The sequence below is a fragment of the Tripterygium wilfordii genome, chromosome 13, assembly GCF_013401445.1.
Source record: "Tripterygium wilfordii isolate XIE 37 chromosome 13, ASM1340144v1, whole genome shotgun sequence".
In the NCBI taxonomy this organism is placed as follows: domain Eukaryota; kingdom Viridiplantae; phylum Streptophyta; class Magnoliopsida; order Celastrales; family Celastraceae; genus Tripterygium; species Tripterygium wilfordii.
Window position 1 is genome coordinate 11,364,430 of NC_052244.1, and position 16,672 is coordinate 11,381,101.

The following is a 16,672-nucleotide window of genomic DNA, read 5'->3' on the forward strand; positions in this document are numbered from 1 at the left end:
TACAATCACCATTGTGGCTTTAATATGTGTGTACACGCAGTGGCAGATGAAGCAGCAGAGCACATAAAAGTGGGTTCGTTCTACGAATTAATTGATCAGTCAAAGCTACCTGGAAGAACCCCAAATCAACTCAAGTCAATACGCGTTGTTATGGTATTGAGATTGAAACTTGAAAGCATGGAAATTAAACGGGAATATCATTTGTTCTTCATTTCGGTTTTTGAATATCCTTCTCAATTTATGTGGGCAAATTTTTGCAGTTGAGAGAGAAGACTAGAATGAGAGTCTCCCTCAGATACCCAAGCGTATCTTCTCTCCGTGAACAGATCAGTGAAGGTAACGCTATGAAACCGGATGGGAAGAAGATACCAATGCTGGACGAGAAGTCTGTAATTGAAGCAGAACTTGCTTCAGAATTGCTTTACAGGAGGGTCCCACAGCTGGAGACCGCAGAGCGGAGTAACTTCTGGGATTTCTGGGCTTTGCCTCCAATGGCAGAAACCGAGAAAATCTCAAGCATTAGATTTAACACTGGGCCCAGCAACGTGGAGCTGTCGCAGGGTGCTTGTTGGTCGAAGCTCGAATCCATTGGGATGAATTGGGGCAAGCGCCGGAAGGTACGGTTCCTATCTCGGCATGTGGAGGGGAAGCATAAGCAGAGTACATTTGAAGCAGAGGATAAAAGGAAAGGGAAAGAAAAATCGGAAGAAGCAGACGATGATGAAAAACAAAAACAGAGTGAGCAAGCCGAATCCGAAGAAGAAGACGACGATGATGTGGATGAAGAACAACAAGAGGAAGAACCTGAGAAGGAAGAGGAGCACAGAATTGCCAAAACAGAAAAATTACACTTGGCCAAGAAGAACTCGAAGAGAAAGCGCCAAGAATCTATCTTTAGAAAACAGAGAGGCAAAATAAAATGGTGGTTTACAAGCAGCGGCAGAAGAGTAAGAAAAAGGTGCTGAAAAACTCCATTGATAGATGGTCTGTTGAAAGGTGAGGACTATCCAATAATTCTTGGGCTCTACCATTAACCAATTAATATTTCGAGCCTATTTGATTTCCGTTGATCATTTAAAATGCAATATATATATGAAGGTATAAGTTGGCAGAGGAAAACTTGCTGAAGATTATGAAGGAAAAGAGAGCTTTCTTTGGGAGACCAATGCTGAGGCCAGTACTACGATCAGAGGCTCGAAAGCTGATCGGAGATACTGGCTTATTAGACCATTTACTCAAGCACATGTCCGGGAAGGTGGCCCCTGGTGGACAGTAGAGGTTCAGGCGTCGGCACAATTCCGATGGAGCAATGGAATACTGGTTGGAGAGTGCAGATTTGGTTGATATAAGGAGAGAGGCTGGTGTACAGGACCCATATTGGATTCCTCCAGATGGGTGGAAGCCCGGTGACAATCCTACACAGGACCCTACATGTGCGAGGGATATCAGAAATCTCAAAGAAGAAATGACCAAAGTGAAAAAGTACTGTCCTTTACCTTGCTGTTCTCAGTTTATAACTTTTGTTGTCTTGCTCTGTTTTTCCCTGGCATTTATCATTCCGAAGTGTTGATCTTTGTTGGGTGGTGATGAAATTATAGATTAAAGCTTCTGCCTTTTTTTTTTCCAAAAATGTCTATATATATATATATTGATTCTACTTCCTTCTACGTAATCTCATGAACAGGAACATGTGGGAGCTGGTTTCAAAGAAGAAAGAGGAGGAGGTACAAGCTGCTGCTGTGGCTGACCCAGTTCATTATGTTGCAGATCGAGGTCTGGGAAATGATTGTTTATTGCATCCCTTGAAGGTAAATACTGATTAGTTAGTGGCCTAGATTTTGACATGCGCGAATTACTCTACTGACCTCATTTCTCTTTTGTTTTGATAGGAAACGTATATGGATTTGGTGAAGAGGAAAACGAAGATTGAAAAACAACTGATGGAGATTTCACAAACTTTGACTGGAATAGAGGTATTAAAGCATAAAACCATCTCTCCTAATATAATTGATGTGCTGTGTGGAATGGGGATTTAAGTTAGCTGTTCATGCCTCCATTACCATAATAATTTATCTGATGATGATTGACATGTGAACAGCATAAATTCATTAGCTTTTCCAGTTCAACAATAACATAAATTGTTCTGCCATGGTCATAATTTGATGGACATTGTTATAAATAAGCCTAGAACAAAAGTTTATGATAGAAGGTCCTAAAAGGAATAATAATGTGACATGATTTTGATAAAATGATAATTGGTGGCTTATGCAGGAAGAAATGGGGAGGCTCCACTCAACAATGGGAGAAACACAGGCACTGTTGGCAGCAACTTAGTTACCCCTGCTTGACAATTTTTTTGGCAATTTAGTTCAAGATGTCCTGTCTTTGACATTTTTTGGGGCTTAGGGATAATGGCCCCCTTTTTTGACACGAAGATAAGTAGGCAATACTAATGTAACTAAGAACTTATCATGGAGTTGTTTATGGGGAATATATATACATATATATAAATATATATACAGATATAATACATAAATCGCTATTTCCATCGAACTAGTCCTCTTTTTTTTTTTTCCCTTCAAGTCTCTCCTTTGTGTGTCTTGCAATGTGTACGATCCAATTCTTCGTGAAAATTAAAGTCCGAAAGAGTCTGGTTATGAAGGTAGTAAAGATCATAGATGAAACAAAAATAATAGTAAAATACCATTCCCAAGTATGAACATAATTGTTGCCTATCAATTGGGCCTTACTACACAAAATAGTCTTAATTCAGGCCCACACTTGTCCAAGCCCATAGTTTATAGGCCAGGCCTTGACAAACAAGCCCATTGAATTTAGGGCCATGAACGAACGGGTTAGACCTAAATAGGTCGGTGTCTCGGTGAGTGAGTTTAACTTTAATGGGCTTTCGCAGTAAAAGGACAAGATAATATGTATGTAAATAAAATAATTCCTCCAATTCCAAACAAGCCGAGAAAAAGTAAGAAAAACGACTCAATTCAATAATCTGTCTAGCGGTGCCTCTGTCTAGCGTCTTTAGACAAGTTGTGATCGAAAACCAGGTTCGATTATTTGTCCTTTTTTTTTTTGGATTTTCCCCAATAGTTATTACAATTGCGGTATTGTTAATCGATTACTCAACTCCGTGTTTGCTTTCGAATTACAGTGTGGTTGATATCCAGGATTTTTGGTGTTTTAATAGTTATTACAATTGCGGTATTGTTAATCGATTACTCAACTCCGTGTTTGCTTTCGAATTACAGTGTGGTTGATATCCAGGATTTTTGGTGTTTTTTGTGTTGAATTTCGTGTATAATTTATTTCTTTGTTTCTACATGATTTTTTGCGATTCTAACTTGCTTTCTGGTATTCCAATTTAATTTTACATGAAATAATTGGGAAAGTTGAAAGAAACAGCAAGAGAGGTTAGGTTATGAAACCTTCGAGATATCCAAGATTTGTATATTGGTGTTAATTAGCATTGTTTCTTCATTAGGTAGTCATGGGTGAGGAGGATTTTGGTTCAAGCAGTTCATCAGCTGCCATCGACTCTTCCAATATAGGTTTTCAGGTAGCTTTTTCTTGCATTCTTAGTATATTGAATATAAATTATTTTTTTTTGTTTATGGTGTTATGGGTTCTTTGTAGTTGTAGTCATCATGACTAATAGGATGGAATTTGTTTGTTCCAGCTTCTCAAGAAGCATGGATGGAAAGAGGGAACTGGTCTTGGAGTCTCTGAGCAGGTTGGTTCTTCTTCTCTTGATAATTTTTGATAGTTTTTTTTCATAACGAATTTCAAGTTGTCCTACCTTTAGATCGTTTAATTAGATCGAGTTCATTAATTATTTTATATTGTCTGTTTGTTATAGAATAGTGTGAGCCTGTTGGCTGAGGTTTGTCAATAAATATTATATATATTTGCATAATGCTTGGATTTATGAACTGTTAGCTCCTATGCTATATTGTACGATTTAATCTATGGCTTTTGGGAAAAGTTACAAATGCAAACAACTTTTGTAACCAATGCTGATTCTTGTGAATAACAAGTGCGATAATGTGATGGCTAACAAGTGTCATTCGTTCTTTGTTCTTTTCTACTCAGGCCTTTTATTTTACTAGCAGTAACTGTGCATACAAGATTAAAATATGAGGCGAATGAGCATTATGAGGGAATTTTTTGGATACTCATTGGACACTTTCTGTATCCGATGGCTGCCTTTTGCTTCACCGTGTAGTTTTTTTATGCACCATCTATAGTGAATCCATAATTTGCGTTGTTTGTGCGTGATTCTGTATTTGTGTGAATCAGACCAGCAAATGTGAATACACTGTTCTGAAGGAAAGAGTCATGTTGTTAAACTACGTTGTCTGCTTTTATAGTCATATATATTTGACATTTTGCTGATATTCTTTACTTCGTGGTTTTTAAAGCTTGCATTGTGCACATACGGCTTTATGTTATTACACGTTTTAATTATGAGCAACAATGCAGTGGATGTGTTTCTCTTGCTTTCATTTAATGGATGGTGACGCCAAAGTCATGTGAAACTTTCAAACTTTTATCTAGTGACTTGGGTTATTCGTGTCTCATTAAGTAAGAAGCAATACTCAATGCTCTAGCCTCTAGCCTCTAGCTAGATGCATTCTTTTTCTTTCTGGCCTGCTTCAGTGTCTATTTCTTTGCTGGCATTACACTAGTGATAAGTTTATCTGCCAATTAGCTAATCGATTTATGCTGTGAACAGGGAAGGTTGGAGCCTGTGCAAGCACATTTAAAGAGTAATAAGCGAGGCCTAGGAGCAGAAGTAAAGCGGAAAAACCACAAGTCTCTAGAATCCGTGACTCCCAAGGGCAAACAGGATAAGGTGAATATCTTTTCTATCATTTAACTATTTGATCTGTACTATTTTATTTCTTTATCTTGACCTTTCCATTGGCAAACTTTAGGAGATTGTTAAATTAGTATATAAATTCCTAAAATAACCTTTTAAGAGGTAGAGAAATAACTCTTTTGGTGGATGTTTGAGAAACTTTATAATATAATTGGAGAGAACTTAAAAATTATGCGATTTAGATGCAGTTACCATTTAATGATCAAATCAAAGGAGAAATAAAATTTGCGACAGGTAAGTTGATTTACCAATGCCATTGAATGATAAATTTTAGTGCATGTAGGTCTAAATATTTGATTGAACAAGGGCTTTTTGGTCACTAAACATAGAATTGTACAAATGAGCACTAAGAAAATCTATTCTGCACAAATTTACAAGGGATTGTAAACTGAGCTATTGAGCATGGCTGTAATTTGACTAAGCCTGTATCAAGTTATTGGGTTTGCTTTTGTTGGTGGCTCTTGATGGAGGTTTTAGAGGATGTTAGGGAGGAACAGAGGAGATGGCAAGTCGCAGTAATATTGCTTTTATGTTCTAAAATGCTATGCAGAGCCTTTTAAGAATTAGCAAACTTTAGAGAAGGGGGACATCATGGTAACTTTGTGTTATTTAGGTGAATATACTATGAAGTTATGCATCAGTTCTGTTGCATCCATCAGGGAAGGAAGCTTTGGGACTTTCAAAGTCATTCGAGTATCCTTTGTTGCAACTTAGTCCATTGATGTAGAATTTGGGACTTGGAGGATTCTTGCATGGGGAGGAGAAAAGATTTAGCTTTGATTCCTCTTGAGGAAGTGTGGAGGGAGAGAAATAGTTGAGCATGCAACGAGGATGAGTGATCTATTTTGAGTCTTGTAAGAGACATAGTTTATGACCATTAGAGTCTTGGTTTCTTGGGGGACGAAAATTTAAAGATGACAAGATGTGGTTTATTTCACAAAAAAAATTTGACTGGTATTTTTTTCATGGCTTGGCACCCTATTCGTGCATTTGAATTCAAATATTTAATCCTTAACAAAGCCTTTTTTTTAAAAATTATTTTTCTGCACAAATTTTGATTTCTTTGAAGTTCTCGAATCTTATTTTGTAGTGCTAATGCATAATAAGAAATTTGGGATCTATTAACACACATACCTCAGGGAAAGGAAGACATAGTGCTGAAGGAAATCAAGTGATAGAAATCTTTTTCTTGTTGAAGTTACAAATAGAAACGATATAATCATCTGGATGCATACTGGCGTTGAGGTTCTGCTAACAATATTTGAAGACACGTTCAAGAAGTTGAAGTGTGTTTGCTGCTCTTATCTCAAATGTTCCACCCCATTGCATTAATTTCAAATTTCCAAATCTCGAATTTGGGAAGATCATTGAACATTAAAAAGAAGAAAAAGAACTCCTTTTTGTTGGAGCTGCTACTAGGTTTGCATTCTGCATTACTGAGAACTGAGAAGCAATCGGACATAATATAATGGCTAGATGACAAACCTTCGATTTCTCGCTGTAGACCAGAATCCTGACCAACTGTTTTCGTAGAGTCGTCTTCTCTTCTCTTTTCTTTTTTAATTCTTTTTATATTTTCTCTTGGAATTTTCGTGGGTGTGCCATTAGCTATGTGCGTTGTGTTGTTTTTTTAGAGCTTCTAGAAGGTAAAGCACATCAAAGTTTTTCTTATTTTAGATTTGGGGTTTCATTGGCCTATGCTGATTTGCTTTTGTTGTGAGAGATCTCTAACGATAGAAAAGTAAGTCTCAAGAATGTGATGATGACATTTTGTTTTGAGAATCTAGATTTCTGCTAACAGCATCTAAGCGGCGCTTTTCTTGATGTGTTTTTATTCATTTTTAGTGTGATGCCATGTTGGATTGTTAAAATGGGGCACTGCACATGTCTTTAATATGATAACTGTACTTGCTTTGTCGTTTTCCATTCGTCCGGCCAAGCTTTTGCTCTTGTAACATTTCATCCGGTTTGTTTTCTACTTTAATATCAGGAGCAACAACCTTCAAAGAAATCAAAGGCACTTTCAAAGAAGATGAGGAAGATGCAGGAAATAGAAAAACGTATGCAAGAGAAGGAATTTGACCGGGCATTTTTTAGGGAGTTCTGGCCGGATAATGTTTGAGGTTGTAATTGGCTTATTACTGAGAATATATTTTGTACAGGAATCTTTATATAACTTTGTAGCCCCAGTTGTGGGCATGACATTTATTTTGTGCGTCGGTATTCCATTAAAGGACTATATTTTGGCAAACATAATCCTCAAGAAATGTTGTTCTAGTGTTTCAGGGTACCATGGCTCCTGTTTCTAGAAGCTTTCTAAGTCTTAGGTTTCATTATGCTTGAAAGTACAAAGTATTCTCATATATGATAATCAACAACAAAAAAAAAACAATGTATATAGTGTATGGGTGGCGACTTCTGTTTTTCCGTTTTATCCTCAATACCCAACTTCTTGCAAGTTCTGCTATTAGGACCAAAAGTTTTTCATATTTTACATCTAATAGTGCCAGATCTCCTAGCACTTCGTGGCCCAGCTGGGCTGGGTTTGAACATTGCCGAAGCGATCTAATGGTGGTAGCTTGCTGCATTGTTGTCAGGAACATTTAGTCTCGACCGATGTAAGTGAGTAAGTGTAAAATAAGGTGAATTATGTGATTGTAGTCTTCATGTGCATTATACTTGAACCAATCACTATTTTAATGCTGTTATTTACCCTTTTGCAGGAGATACATGTGATGCGGATCCATGTTTCCAGGTAAGTTCCTCGAAACAATCGACATCTGATAATTGAAGTGCTAGAGGATGCAGAATTTCTCTGTTTTTTTTGGATATATATAGGTTAAGAGGTGACTGTTACAATGAATGGAAGACTTAAGCAAACCAAAGTCTCAGTTGTCCAAAAACATGGGAAAAAACAAAAAGAAACTTATGAGGAAAAGTCAAAGTTTGTAGGTGGATCTAGGTTGATATAAACATAGATGCCAGACAAAAAAGAAGAAGAAGTAAACATAGGTGGATCAAAAATGCTTATACTCCCACCTGCCAGAAGGCAGTTGAGGGGGAGGATGGATGAATATTGTGAATAGTTATAATTATTTTGATGCATCTAAACTTCAAACTAAACTTAAACAACCCTCTGGATTACTCTATATGGAGAAGCTTCCCCAAAGTCAGGGAGGGGTCTCAATAAAAAGGTTTCATGGTATTGTGCACACAGTTCTAGGTGATAAATATTAAAGAGACGATTCAACATTCTTAAGGTCTTAGTGAAAATTGCAAATGAATACCAGCATCATTGATTATTTGAAGTTTTGAACCCTACAGTTTTATCTCGTATCCTTTCAAAGAGCTGAAGTTATCCAGATATTCCATGACAAGGCCACTACCATAACAATAGTTCATCAATTTTGCCACAGGCTCATTTATCTTGTCTGAGCAACCAAAATTGAAAATAAAAGCATTTAGTGGATTATATATCTTGTAATTAGCTGATTACTCGTTCAGAAACTACTGATCACAAAAAGTAAATACCGCCTATATAGGCTCATGTAAGGAAATTTGTTGTTTCGATGTTCTTGAGTTTGATACCTGCCAAGTAGAATTAAGCAAAGAAATACCTCTGCATTCCATGATTTATGATTTTATGCGATAACTAATTTCATTAATGCTTGGTTTTTGGGTTATCTATCTCTTTGGAAAAGTCAAAATTGTTCCTGGCATATCTTAGATTGAAATTACTATATAAATGATTGCATGCTTGCTTTATCTTTTTTTGCTAATTAAGTCTTTATTATTTTAGCACTAGTTTTGGTCATTAGATCTAAAATTGGGTAAAGCGAATCCATCATTGAAATGCATAGTTCTGAATTTTAGTGATGCAAGAGTAGGACTATGACTTTCGATTGGGATTTTGCCTTAGTCCAGATTATTTTATCACAATCATTGCACATACCTTCATCATTGAGAGAATTTATGATAGATTAAATTTCTTTATTGATAAACTTGATCATCAAATGACAAAGCATTTTATGACAATCTTTAAAAGGGAAGTTTAATTGATATTGAATCAGACACTTCCGTTTTGTTACCTGTGGGCTTTCTCTTGGGTGGCCTTTTCCTTAAGGGTCTCCAGTTGCTCTCGCAGACCTGGAAGCTCCTCAATGCTTAGCTTATCAAGGGGGTTTCCAAAAAAACTCAGTTATTGTGTCATCGGACTTTTTCTTCAGCTCTTCTCCGCGTTGCTTCTCAATCTCGATCCAATTGCTTAAGCAGTTGTCAATACTCCATACAAAGTTTCTGCAGCTTAGCCATTTGCTTAGCTAAAGGCTGAACATCATATGCACCTCGAATTCCTCTGTTCATGATGCCTTCAATAGAGTGCAAAGTGAATTTCTTGATATGAGTGAATAATTTCAGAAGTACACAGCATAATTTATAGGACTCAGATGTAGTCAATAGTCAAATATATCCGGCATGCGTTGTCTTTTTTTTGGCTCTCTTGATGTCCTTCCATATAATTCCTTGGGTATAGAAGGCAAAAAATGAAATATATATCTATATATATATCCAATATTAATTGTCGGCTTGGTGTGGTTGATTCCATTTTACAGGAGACTTTGTCATCATTTATTTTGTGCAACATCTTAGAAGTAGTATAAAAATATCTTACTAATTATATATATACTAGTCGTCATTCTGTGCATTGCACAGGATGATACTTATACTAAAGCATAGGATACTCGTCAAGGTAGTCAAAATTGTGATTTCAATTGTAATCGTATGATTTTACGATTATACCTCAAGAAACTGAGTTAACTATCATTGGACATGAAAATCGTTAGTTAAATCGTTAAACTCAGTAAAATCACGATTTTAAGCCCGATTTTACTCCAATGTAAATTAATGGGCCAGATTTAATAAAATCTAACTTCAGGGGGCCTGACTTAAGTTTTAGGAGGGCAATACTCAGCCAAGTGCCACTGCCAACTCAAAACATTTGTTGTACAAGTACTGAGCTTGACATGTAGTTCTTCTGGGTGCAAGGGTGATTGGAGTCCATTTGCGATGTTTAGACTAGGGAAAAGTTAAAAAAAAAATTGCTAAATATTAACAACTTCAATGCTTCTTAATTAATTAATTATTTGGTTTTAGGTACATACCAAGAAAATGAATTGTCTTCATCAACAGTAGGTGAATGGTTTGGTGTTTGTGATGTACAACTCAAAGTTTAGGGATAGATGATTTTTTAGAAGTGTTAGAGTTGCCAATTTTTGAAGAAATTGGTTCAGATGATGAGTAGATAATTGATAGAGGTGTTCCTCCTCATAATGAGGATGACAATGTTGTCAAAATTGGTGAAGAGGTTGGAACTGAAGACGATGATGCATTTGTTGACGATGATGACCATATTTTATCAAGGAGTGATGCAAGTGAACATGTTGATACAAATGTTTATGAAGATAGAGAAGAAAATGTGAGTGTGAATGAGGAAGATGATGGAGTGATGGTGATGCGAGTGGTGATGATGGACTAAATTTGAATGTTAATCTTGAAGATTTGAGCTAGTTTATTAGTCTGCATTTTGGTTGTTGGAACGTGGGATTGAGCTAGTTTTATTATTTTGCATGTTTGGTTGTTGGAATATGGTTTTGTGTGATATATTCTTTTTGTTAATGTTATTGCTGGAACGTCTTAGTATTGAAAATTATTGTTTATTTTACATAGTATGTAATCGTAAGATTCTGATTTGATTTTATGATTTAACTACCTTGATACTCGTACTAAAAAGTAGAACATATAGCTTATACAAAAAGCAATATCCATTGCTACTTGTTTCCTGTTTGCTTGCATCTGAATGTTATAAATATGAGAACATCTTAGAGTACACTTCAAGGCTATATCCTGGAGATTCAACACTTGAAGGAGAGGAATTTTCTGTCACACAACTCTTCTTATGATTTCTAATTTTCTAGGATTATTTATTTAAAGAATAATATTTGATCCTGGTGTTCATTTGTTAGTTTTCGAGTGTCCAAGTCTTATAATCATGCCAGAATGTTCCCCATGTTTAGATTTGGGGTTTTGTTTGCCTAGCATTTACTGTTGCATGAGAGTCGTTTCCTAGCTAGGGAAAAGTAAGTCTCGTGCTGTGTATATAATCACGACAATGTGCCATAAAGAGTTTCTGGATTTCTGTTAATAGTATCAAGGAAGTTCTGGTCAATATTTTCTTTATTCAAGTTTTTATGATGACTGAGTTGGTCTAAGTTGCTAGTTCCAGGTACTGGTTTGAAAGGGCATGGGTTCGAATCTCATTTTTTGACAAACAACTTTATTCACTTTTAGTATGATAACTTGTTGGATTGTTAGAATGAAGCACTGCACTTGTCTTTAGTCTGAGCAATATACTTGCTCTGTTGTGTTCCATTCATCAAAGCCAAGTTTTATCTCCTTGCTGCATTTTCATCCAATTTGTATTTGTACTTTAATTTCAGGATCAACTACCTTCACAGAAATCAATTGCACTTTAAAGAAGAAGATGAAGATGCAGGAAATAAAAAGTCTGCGAGAGAATGAGTTCCAGTGAGCATTTTTTAGGGAGTTCTAGCCAGAGAACGTTTTGAGGTTTTAGGGTTCATACTTTGGATAGACTTTGTACAGGTATCTTTATAAATTTCTTGTAACCTTAATTGTGGACAACAGTCTGCAAGAGAAGAATTCGAGTGAGTATTTAACTGTTTTATGCTAAACCTGCATCTGCATGAGCCATGACAGGAAATATGGACATGTTTTCTCTGGACGCTGTAATTACTTGTTTGTAAAGCCACTTTGGCATATACCATGGACCTACAGCTCTCTCTCTTCTGAATTAAGTTCAGTATGCCAGGAGTTGCAGATCTCATAAAAGCTACATGCAGGGAGGATGTCATTGGGTTCAGGGTACATGGTATATTGCCTCTATGTTTGATTCAACTGCACTTTTTGTACCATAACTATGTTTGTGATTATCAGCCGATTTCAGTCATCTCAGTAATCAATCATATCCCTTGATTGATATGCATAAGGTTTTATGTGTCCCTCCACTTACATCAATCAATGACCAAGATTGATGATTGGGATCCTTAACATTTTTGCATCGAAAATGACTGGTTTGAAACTTATGCGATTCAGGTTAAAAAAAGAAGGATTATATGCTGTAAGGGACCTAGTAAAAAGAAGAAAACAGAACTACAAAAGGCTCGAGTCCAAGATATAATAAATTGGATTTGTTTTGGGCCAAGAAATGAAGTGAGCTACGACCCACAGAGTATATGGAGTTGGGCTCAATAATAACTCAGCCCATCCACTCTCAAAGCCAGCATTTCATTATTTCTCTGTCGACTGTCCATCTCTTTTGTTGATCTTCCTACCTACCTACCTACCTCAGAGAGGGCAAAGCGCGGACTTTTTCGTTCCAGGGAAAACAGAGCGTAATTTGTGGTAAATATATAGTTCAATACGGACAAAAATGGGTCAAGCTCAAAGTGAGGTGGCGGCGGATCAAACTCAAAGCGAACAATCATCTGCAGCTTCCTCTGTTACACCGCGCAACTCTCAAGCTGCTACCTCCATGGAGTCTCTTATTGCAGGTTTGTGTGTATATACACGTATCTATATCACATATCAGGTGTGTCAATATTATATTTCTTTGTTAAAACCCTAGCGCTCGAATACAAAGCCCGAGGTCAAATTTGGGTTATTTGACTTCTCTTTTCTCCATACAGAAGCGGTCGCCTATGGCAATGAAGCTGATGAGGTCGGTTTTACACATAAAATAAAGTTTGTTTTATGATATGGATTATGGAATAGTGACTAACAAAAGTGAAAACATATAATTTTTCAGTCTCTTGATGCAAAGGCTCAGAAAGCATTGGAATGCCCTTGCATAGCTGACTTGCGTAATGGCCCTTGTGGGGTTCAGTTTTCAGAGGCGTTTCTCTGTTTTCTTAAGAGTACAGCAGATGAGAAGGTAACTAACACACATACTGAATGAATATGATAGTTGAAATCTTTGTAGAGGATTTTTTTTGTCTGTATTGTCACTTTCTTTATGTTGTAAAAGGAAGAGGTCCATAGGGGAAGAAAAGACTCGGATAAAAAAAAATCCTCATTATTAGAGTTGTGTTTCAATTTATAAAGAGAATGTGTGTTGGTTACTTATTAGCTACTGAACTGAGTCTTTTGCGACCCATAATTCTCATTATTAGAGTTGTGTTTCAATTTATAAAGAGAATGTGTGCTGGTGACAACTGAGTCTTTTGTGATCCATAAAGAACCATTTCAATTATAGCTTACTTCTCAAACCTTTCCATATCTTCTTATCAACCAAATAGGTGTAATGGCATTTGAGGACTTATGCGATGGTGTTCTCTTTATGTATATTTAACAGTATCATGATCCCAAGTCTTCTGTTTCAAGCACATTCTTATTAATATCCCCTTGCCTTGGTGTAAGAGATCTTGTTTCTAGTCTATATCTTTTCATTTCTATATATGGAACTTTCAAAAATCATCATTTAAGAATCTAGAAATAGGGGGGAAAAAAGAAAGAAAGAGAGGACAGAGGTTTGTGATGATTTTCAAATCTTTTATAATAGATAATCTAGTTTATTGTCGGACTCTACTATTGTTGGGGTTGTCGCTCTGAATGATTTTCCCGTGTGAAAACAGTTGGTTCCATGGTTTGAGAATTCTGCCAATTTTACGTACTCCATCTCTATCATTGCATATGGGAACATAGAAAATAAAGAAAACCAGGAAAAAACAGATGCCTTAACCGTGTATCCACCAGTTATTTCCTCTTGAAGTATGTGCCATCATCCTAATGTGGAGGAGGTAGGCTAGTTTTTAAGTTTTACCGTAATCTATGAACAAGATTCACCAGAGACCCTGAAGTAATGCACATCTTTGCGTAGAGGAGATGTTATAATCTAATTAGCTAAAAGATGATCATATTTGATTTGTCATTCAAGTGTTTATTCAATATGGCTTCCCCGATTTCATTGAAGTCCGGTAGAAGCATATTTACTGATATCATGTTTTTCGAATCTTTGAATGCAAAGCTCTAATACATTAACAATTGTTTTATTTGTAGGGCTCAGACTGTGTGCATCCATTTGTGGCTTTGCAAGATTGTATAAAAGCTAATCCCAATGCATTTTCAGAAGACGTCTTAGAAGACGATGAAGATAGAAAAAAGGAAGAGCCAACCGAAGAATACAAAATCAACCCTCCCTCGTGGGCTAAGGACCGTCCAAGTTCAAAGTCCAAGCTTTAGAGGAAATTTAAGAAGCTTCCTACTCTGAATTCTTTTGGTATGAATAGATACTTTAAAGGCTCATTCAATAACAAATTCTACTCTTTTCTCGAAGATGAGAAGAATGCTTTAAATCATCCCGCGTAATTGTAGCCTGTACTTTACGATTTGGATTTTTGAGATGAAATTAGTTGCACATGTAACGCAAGCTAAAAAATGCTTCCCATTACCTTATACTTGGATGTTTGAGCATGTTTGGTGAATTGGAGTTCATTGTCATGAAAAGAAGTTGCTAATCCAAGATTCTGTTCATTATTTCGTGCATCTCGATCATGATTCTGTTCTCACACTGTCAACACATGAATGTCTTTTGACCTGGAGAATAACTGCCATGGTAGATTTTGAGATATTCTCTCAAGATAACTAATTAACGTTTGTTCTTAGTTCCCTTGGTATTGACATTTTAGAACAGTTACCATAAACATCAGTAATTCAGCTGTAGCCCGCTACAAGCAGATGCAGGAGTGGAAGCTGTACAAACCATTTGAAGCCGCAATCAGGGAGAGAGCATATCTTGAAGTTCTGAGTTTGCAGAGAAGACCGTGGCTGTGGTGCTAAAGAAGAACCCCGCACCATGGTTCTCGCATGGACATCACTCAACTGCTATGGCTATCAATCTGCCAATTTTTATTAAGCTGACCTCTTGATAGTTATCATGTTTATATATGTGCATTCAATTCTATTTCTTTTCGCATATACTTATGATTTGCTAGTTTTGCATCCAGTTTTTTTAGGTGTGCTTGATTTTTCATGTCAATGTCCATTGTATTTGGTGATTATGTTGAACCATTGCATGAATAACGACCAAGAGTGACACTTGAGCCACTCGTTGGAGTGATAAGAATGGTGTGTATCACCCTGGTGGACAGGGTTTGAATTCCTCCTCCCCCGCTTAAAAAAAAAGAAGGAAAAGAGCAATAGTGTATTTTATTTTTGCTTGTTTTCCCCCTATTGGTCTCCATGGCTTTGATACTTGTAGTTGATGGGCTTAGGCTCTCTTTTTTTCCTTTTAACTAGGTTATGAGTGACGAGCAGACATAACCTATAAGCTCCAAAAGTGAAAACTTCATACCTTTTTTTTTTAACATAAGAGTCCGCCGTCACTACTTTTGAATGTGTATCAAATAAATTCATTAACACACGCAATAGTTTACAAATCATGCGTGTCAAGCAAACGTATAAAAATTGCATGGAATTACCTGCCCATAAAATGTTACTTACTAATGGAACAGAGAAGAAACGGGAAAAAAATGTGGTCTTGAGTGCCTGTGGAGCTTATCAACGTTTTGGACTTGAATTCAAAAGATAAATAAATATTATGGTTTCTGGGACAACGTTAACACCAACAAGCTGGTTTGCCCGAGTGGTTTAAGGGGTCAGACTTAAGATCTGATGCACATAAGTGCGCGTGGGTTCGAACCCCACAGCCAGCAGATTATTAATTTTTTTTGTGAATATTAAAATAATTTTTAATTTTTTGTGTAGGAAAAATAATTGAATCTACTAAATAAGTCGGAGTACAGAGAACATTAGAAGTCTAGGGTGCACATGTATAGGTTTAGGTCGATATCTCACCAGACCCGTATGGGGTCGGGTTACCATTTTCCCAACCCTCACCTGACCCTCATTTGTTGTTGGGTTGGGTCCTCATTTGTTGTTGGGTTGGGTCAGGTTAAAAGATGAAGCTGATAGCCATGGTCCTCAATAAAAAGACTTTAAAAATTCAAAAAAGGATCTCAATGCCTTCAATGTCAAGATAGTTAGTAAATTTATACGCTTACGGGTTGGGATCGGATAAGCGGGTTGGGTCAAAACCGGGTCTTGCACACCCTTAAGTAGAACTCATCCTATATGTTTAAACTATCTTTTTTTGTTTAGATTATCAATATTAGTTAATATGGGTAAAATAAAATTAAAGTTGAACTACCTCTAGGGGTTTTTTTAGTTGTCATTATCAATATTAATTATATTATTATTATATGTAGATTAGTAGTCAATAATAATGAAATAATTCCTAGCACCCCTAATGTGGCCCAATACTTTTATCTGTTACTAACCCCTGGAACCCCCTAACGTACGTGACGCATGAGGCCTAAGGCCCAAAAGCACACAGCTACAAACCAACAATCGACTAGCAAGCATCACACCTGCGTCACCAAACCTCCATCCCCTCAGGAACAGCGATACAACCTCCTCCACCTCGACCCATAACCCGACCATATACTAGACGTATTTTGATATCATCAGTTTACTTGGTCAATACTCCTTTAGTCACGTTCCATCAATCCCTTCATAATATTCTTGAAACATCCACTATTTATAACTATTTATAACAACAGAACCAAAATAACTAACCTTAGTATTTACAACCATACATATTTAATTACCTAATCCACTCATATCTCTCTACCTATCTGCCATAGC

The 16,672-nt window shown here is 36.6% G+C and overlaps 2 protein-coding genes and 1 non-coding gene across 3 annotated transcripts; all 3 read left to right on the plus strand.

Annotated features, from left to right (window-relative positions):
* Nucleotides 1-2,942: 2,942 nt before the first annotated feature.
* On the plus strand, nucleotides 2,943-7,184 carry LOC120011938 (G patch domain and ankyrin repeat-containing protein 1 homolog). Its single transcript, XM_038863116.1, has 5 exons — nucleotides 2,943-3,062; nucleotides 3,497-3,571; nucleotides 3,692-3,745; nucleotides 4,748-4,867; nucleotides 6,885-7,184. The coding sequence occupies exons 2-5, from the start codon at nucleotides 3,503-3,505 to the stop codon at nucleotides 7,014-7,016; spliced, it is 375 nt and encodes a 124-aa protein (XP_038719044.1). The 5' UTR covers nucleotides 2,943-3,062; nucleotides 3,497-3,502; the 3' UTR covers nucleotides 7,017-7,184.
* Nucleotides 7,185-12,269: 5,085 nt separating this feature from the next.
* Nucleotides 12,270-14,503, plus strand: LOC120012164 (mitochondrial intermembrane space import and assembly protein 40 homolog). Its single transcript, XM_038863460.1, has 4 exons — nucleotides 12,270-12,522; nucleotides 12,658-12,689; nucleotides 12,777-12,902; nucleotides 14,027-14,503. Exons 1-4 carry the CDS (start codon nucleotides 12,402-12,404, stop codon nucleotides 14,207-14,209), a joined length of 462 nt encoding a protein of 153 aa, XP_038719388.1. The 5' UTR covers nucleotides 12,270-12,401; the 3' UTR covers nucleotides 14,210-14,503.
* Nucleotides 14,504-15,597: 1,094 nt separating this feature from the next.
* On the plus strand, nucleotides 15,598-15,681 carry TRNAL-UAA. Its single transcript has one exon. It is a non-coding gene; the product is annotated as a tRNA-Leu (tRNA).
* The last annotated feature ends 991 nt before the right edge of the window (nucleotides 15,682-16,672 follow it).

Bases quoted from the DNA above. Each gene is read 5' to 3' on its own strand.
- LOC120011938 (XM_038863116.1), top strand. From the start codon at position 3,503: ATGGGTGAGGAGGATTTTGGTTCAAGCAGTTCATCAGCTGCCATCGAC. The intron at 3,746-4,747 runs GTTGGTTCTTCT...TGCTGTGAACAG, and splicing joins GTCTTGGAGTCTCTGAGCAG to GGAAGGTTGGAGCCTGTGCA. The intron at 4,868-6,884 runs GTGAATATCTTT...CTTTAATATCAG, and splicing joins CCAAGGGCAAACAGGATAAG to GAGCAACAACCTTCAAAGAA.
- LOC120012164 (XM_038863460.1), top strand. From the start codon at position 12,402: ATGGGTCAAGCTCAAAGTGAGGTGGCGGCGGATCAAACTCAAAGCGAA. The intron at 12,523-12,657 runs GTTTGTGTGTAT...TTCTCCATACAG, and splicing joins CATGGAGTCTCTTATTGCAG to AAGCGGTCGCCTATGGCAAT. The intron at 12,690-12,776 runs GTCGGTTTTACA...ATAATTTTTCAG, and splicing joins ATGGCAATGAAGCTGATGAG to TCTCTTGATGCAAAGGCTCA.